This window comes from Nematolebias whitei, chromosome 8 (genome assembly GCF_014905685.2).
Source record: "Nematolebias whitei isolate Nwh7 chromosome 8, NemWhi1, whole genome shotgun sequence".
NCBI classification, from domain to species: Eukaryota; Metazoa; Chordata; class Actinopteri; order Cyprinodontiformes; family Rivulidae; genus Nematolebias; species Nematolebias whitei.
The window spans coordinates 2,488,574-2,494,329 of NC_056505.1; the positions used below are offsets into that span (position 1 = coordinate 2,488,574).

General features: G+C 41.9%; 1 protein-coding gene across 1 annotated transcript in view; it reads left to right on the top strand.

Moving 5' to 3' along the window:
* The window catches only part of grin1b (glutamate receptor, ionotropic, N-methyl D-aspartate 1b), a 66,289-nt gene that overhangs the window by 52,188 nt on the left and 8,345 nt on the right, over nucleotides 1-5,756 (top strand). The window contains exons 16-19 of the mRNA XM_037679988.1: nucleotides 471-628; nucleotides 711-872; nucleotides 959-1,068; nucleotides 1,166-1,311. Of these exons, the coding sequence (XP_037535916.1) occupies nucleotides 471-628; nucleotides 711-872; nucleotides 959-1,068; nucleotides 1,166-1,311 (576 nt within the window). The remainder of the gene's footprint in view (nucleotides 1-470; nucleotides 629-710; nucleotides 873-958; nucleotides 1,069-1,165; nucleotides 1,312-5,756) is intronic.

The following is a 5,756-nucleotide window of genomic DNA, read 5'->3' on the forward strand; positions in this document are numbered from 1 at the left end:
AAAAGTACCAAAAGACAAGCTAAAAGTACCAAAAGACAAGCTAAAAGAACGAAAAGACAAGCTAAAAGTACCAAAAGACAAGCTAAAAGAACCAAAAGACAAGCTAAAAGTAGTAGAAGACAATAACTGAGACAGTTTGTTGAAGCAGGTGTAAAAAACAATGTTTATAAAGAAAGTAAAGAGATCTCAATTATTTATTTATGGGGAACATAATTTAAAGTATTATAAAAAATATTAAAATGACAAAAAACAAAATCCACATCACCCATCTCCTGAATGAGCTGAACCTTTTGATTTCTGAATGGTTGATCGCCTAAAATCTTAAGAAGGAGTTGATGGTGTTCTGTTCCAAACACGCTGAACTACAGCTTTAGGCTGAACACTCAGGTGAAGGTAGCTAAAAGAGTTCATCTCCTCTGGGGGGTGGGTACTGTCAGGTCCGTTTGTGACCATGTTCTCCATGCTTCCAGCTGCGTAACCCATCAGAGAAGTTCATCTACGCCACAGTGAAGCAGAGCTCGGTGGATATCTACTTCAGGCGGCAGGTGGAGCTGAGCACCATGTACCGGCACATGGAGAAACACAACTACGAGAGCGCCGCCGAGGCCATCCAGGCTGTCCGAGACAAGTAGGCATCAGGAACGCCCGTGCACGGTGCGTCACACCCTTCCTGCGCCGCAGACCTAATGTCCGTGCCTCTCCTCCCACAGTAAGCTGCACGCCTTCATCTGGGACAGCGCCGTGTTGGAGTTCGAGGCGTCGCAGAAATGCGATCTGGTGACGACAGGAGAGCTTTTCTTCCGCTCTGGGTTTGGGATCGGAATGAGGAAAGACAGTCCGTGGAAGCAGAACGTTTCTCTGGCTATTCTCAGGTGCGAAGTCTGGACGTATCAATGACAGATCATAGCCTTGTTAGCTCCGCCCACTGATGCCCCGCCCACTCCTTTTGTAACCACAGTTCTCATGAGAACGGCTTCATGGAGGATCTGGACAAGACTTGGGTTCGATACCAGGAGTGCGACTCCAGGAGCAACGCGCCCGCCACCCTCACCTTCGAGAACATGGCAGGTAGGAAACAGGCTCCGCCCTCAAATTATCAGTCTGCATGAAAGACTGACGTGATGGAGAGGTTTGGTGCTTTACCCTCATCACCTGTCCTCCTCAGGTGTGTTCATGCTGGTGGCGGGCGGCATCGTCGCAGGAATCTTCCTCATCTTCATCGAGATCGCGTACAAACGGCACAAAGACGCCCGCAGGAAACAGATGCAGCTCGCATTCGCCGCCGTCAACGTTTGGAGGAAGAACCTGCAGGTCTGCTGCCCTGCTTTACTTCTGCCTTACTCTGGATTTATCTCTTCATTACGCTGGCACTTGATGCTGTTTGCATTTTTCGAAACGATAGTTTACTTCACATTATGCTAAATAACTTTACGTTACTTTATACGATTTAATTTTAGCTACATTAAACTGTTACTTTATGATTATTTATGATTTTACTTTACATCACTGTGACTTTGTTTTACTTGTTACTTTACATTTAGTTACATTACTTTACACAACACAACAACATTATTGGTTTGCACGTATTGTTACTTTACATAGTTTTACTGTTTTATGTTCCCATTACTTTGTTAGCTTTTGTTACGTTTATTTATTTATTTATTTTTTACGTTATATTACGTTACTGAAGCCTTTGTGTTGATCTGCTCGGCTCTTGCTGACCTGTGGAGGTGCAATCTTTATTTATTTTTTTCAGTGAAATGTTTAAACGGTTTTGAGTTGAAACCTGGACTGAACGTTGCGTCGTTAGTTTATTTCCAGGGAACGAGTTTTTGTCACACGACCGTCACGCTGTGGCGTTTGTGTTGAGCCCTGCTGTAGTCAGCAGCTTAACGGTTGGTTGTTCAGGTTAGTGCTGGTTAGTCAAGGGCGTGTTGATGAAGATCTGCTGCAGCAGGAAGGAGAACTGAGTCTCACAGGTAACCACTGGTTTATTGATCGGAGCCGTCTCGACCGTGTGATGCAGGTTTGATTTGTTTGACGTCCGCTCCAGTCAGTTCAGTTAAACCTCTTCAAACCAGACTCACGTTGCGCTGTTAGCAGGATACAGAGCAATATGTTAATCAAAAACCCTGTAGAACCCATAATTTAACTTTAAAAGCCACCATCCAAGCTTATATATTTTGCAACATTGATATTTATATATGAGTGAACAGATGAAGGCAGCATAAACGTTCTGATCAGTCAGTGAAGCGTCATCAGCAAACACTTAAAACTCCATTATCCTCAGCAGAGTTTAAGGTTTTATTCAAAACTTCCAAAATTGTAATTATTACAAAACTAAAAAGTAAAAATCTTCAAATTAAGATGAAAGTCATTTAAAATTGTTTTGAACCAGTTCGTCTAATGTCTTGCTAGTTTTACACATTTCTTTTAAAAACAAGAACATGATGCGAACCGTCCACTCTGATTGGTCAGCTCCAGTGGTGCGATCAAGCTCCGCCCACATTTCATTCCCTCAGTTCAATGACAATTTTCAAAATAAATGCCTTTCAATTCAATTCAATTAAAAAATACTTTATTAATCCCAGAGGTAAATTCATCAATAATTAATTTGCTGCTGACGACCAGAACCAGCTGCTCACATGCTCAAGAAGGACCATCAGCCTAACAATGGATCATTAGCACCTGATGGCTGTTTACTGTTCACAGAGGGCTGAGTGATACTAGCAATCACAGCATTGTAAGAAGGGGACAGTTGAACCTGGAGGCTCCACCCCTGTTTAATGATGGACGGTTTCTTTTCACAAAGATGGCCTCCTTTACTCCTCTATCAAACCATCGTTCCTCTCTGTCCAGGATGTGAACATCTTCATCCTTGAAAGAGTGACCTCTGACCTGGAGATGAGTGTAGACCTCAGAGTCCTGGCCTGATGATGTTGATCTTCTGTGCTGGTCCATCCTTTTGGCCAGTGGCTGTTTAGTTTCCCCGATGTAAGACTGATCACCCCCCTGACACTGAACAACATACACAACATTACTCTGTTTGTGCCGGGGGACTGGATCTTTGGGATGAACCAGTCTTTAATGTATTTTGGGGTTTAAAAGCCACTGGGATGTTGTGTTTAGAAAATAAACGTCTCAGTTTCTCTGATACTCCCTCAACATACGGAATGACCACTGGTCTGGGTCTGGGTTCCTCCTTTTCACCTGATGCTGACTGGAGTCCTGTTTGGGTTTCTTCTCTGCTTTCAGGAAGGCCCAGTTAGGATATCCACATTGTTCTAGAGCCTGTCTTGTGTAGGATTTCTCCTTCTGCCTGGCTCCTGAGCTAGTGGGGACGCTGTCTGCTCTGTGGTACAGAGTCCTGATGACTCCTAACTTGTGCTCCAAAGGGTGATGGGAGTCAAACTGCAAATACTGGTCTGTGTGGGTGGGTTTGTGGTACACCTCAGTTTGCAAATGTCCTCTATCAGAGACTGAGACCTCACAGTCCAAGAAAGCCAACCTGCCATTTTTTACATCTTCTCGTGTGAACTTGATGTATTTATCCACAGAGTTGATGTGGTCAGTAAAATGTTGGACTTCCTGAGATTTAATTTTAACCCAGGTGTCATCAACATACCTGAACCAATGACTTGGTGGTGTCCCTGAAAAGGACGTCAAGGCTCTCTTTTCTACCTCCTCCATGTACAGGTTGGCAACAATAGGAGAAACTGGAGACCCCATAGCACACCCATGAACTTTGTTGGATTTTTCTACCTGGATTATTGAGCATGCATCAGGATGTCTTTCTATAATGTTATCAGACAAAGGTGACTCTTGCAGCCTCCGTGCTTATTCGGGTGAACGGCTTCATGCTTGTGCAGCACAGTGATCCAGACAAAAACAACTCTTTAACACACACACATAATAATGAGTTATAACATTTGACTTTAGTAGGTGAAAAACATCTGCAGCCAGTTTCTTAGGATCCACTGTGGGATGGACCTTTACAAGAGATCCTTCCTGCCTGCAGCCATCAGCATCTATAACATCTCTTAATGAAACGAGGATAACGAGTTACAACAACAAATTATTTCCCTTTGGATTAATAAAGTATTTTTGAATTTGAATTGAATCTCCATCAACCAACATGACCACATTGCTTTGACCAAAATGGCTGCGACTCCTTCTCTTCTCACCGTAAGATGATGCTAGTCCAAGACTCTGGCAGAAAGCGTGGCGGGTGACATGCATTCCTGCAACCAGTGTTAATCTTTTTGTTTCAAGCTGCTTCCATTTGAAGTCAAAACTGTAACAGTCTAGAACTGCTTGTTTTTGTCCGTCACAGTTCGTCCCATGATGGTTAATTAACTCAGTTAATACCAAAGTTCACCAGCGCCGTTTGAGAACCAGGGGTCTTAAATGTTCCTGTGAGGATCTGAGACGAGTGAAAAAAGAGGCAGAAGAGTTTCAGTTTAAGGTAATCTCATCAGAGCTGACCACCAAAACAACTTTTCATCTGATCTTTGTGTCAGCTGGCAGAGACGGGCAGCAGGACGGCGCTGAAGAAACGCCTCGTGGTACCAGTTACTTTGTGACGTTTACCAGTTAACGGTTCTGAAGGCCCGAATGTTGGTCAAAGCTCTGACACGTTGATCTGCAGCGGAGCAACAAAATCTGACAAACTGCTGTAAAAATCTCATTTCTAAACACATTAAAGGTTCAGGTGACTAAAACTGAATGAATAATTTGGGATTAAAACGTATGCTGTGCAGCAACTTAAAATAAGATGTTTAACGTTTGAATTCAGTTTCAGTAGTCCCTCGCTTCTTGGTGGTTTGACCTTCGTGGACTCGCTCTTTCACGGTTTTTCAAAGTAAGATTGGACATGACACACGATTGTCTGATTGATGGATGAGCTGCATGATCGGCATGGATTGTTTATTTAAATAAATTATTTTAAATGATTCAGCACCTGATTGCAGCGGAGAAGTGGGCGTGGCCGACATCGGCAGGTGGCAGAGAGTGGAGATCATGACAGGCGGTGCACTTTGTTTAGAATAATGTAAGAGTGTGGGAAGGGTTTGAAACGCTATATATATTATATATATATATATATATATATATATATATATATATAATAAATAAACTAGTACTTGTATTACTATTCCTACTTGGCAGTTTTTCACTCTTCAGGGTACGGATCTCCAGCGATAAACGAGGGACTACTGTACAGCTGCTGTCAGCCTGAATTCTGCAACACTTTTTATTTTGAACAGCCTTAAATGTCTAATATTTATTTATTTATTTCTAATGACCAATTTATCTGCTATTTAACAGCAATTCATTCAACCTTTATTTCTACAGGTTAGTCTCATTGAGCACGAGGACTCATTTAAACAGAGACCTGTTGAAAACAAAGAACACAGATGAGGTAAACAACAACAGACAGTAATATAAAATTATATAAAATGAAAAGTAAACAAAAACAGCTACATTATAAAGTGGTGTAAAAAACTAAAGCATGTCTGAACATGTTATGGCAAGCAAACCTTGTCTGATGCTACAAAGCACAAAATCTGTTTTCATTCATTAAACATCCAGAGGAAAAACTCTATTATTGAAACAATCAGAGTTTTAGTTGCATTTAAACACTGTAAACAATGAACCCGTTCAAAGCTCAGATGATTTGAGCTCGTTGTATTTTTAGATGCTATTCAGATAAAAGATGTGATCTGTGCAGATAAAAACATTACGTTCAGATTAAAGAT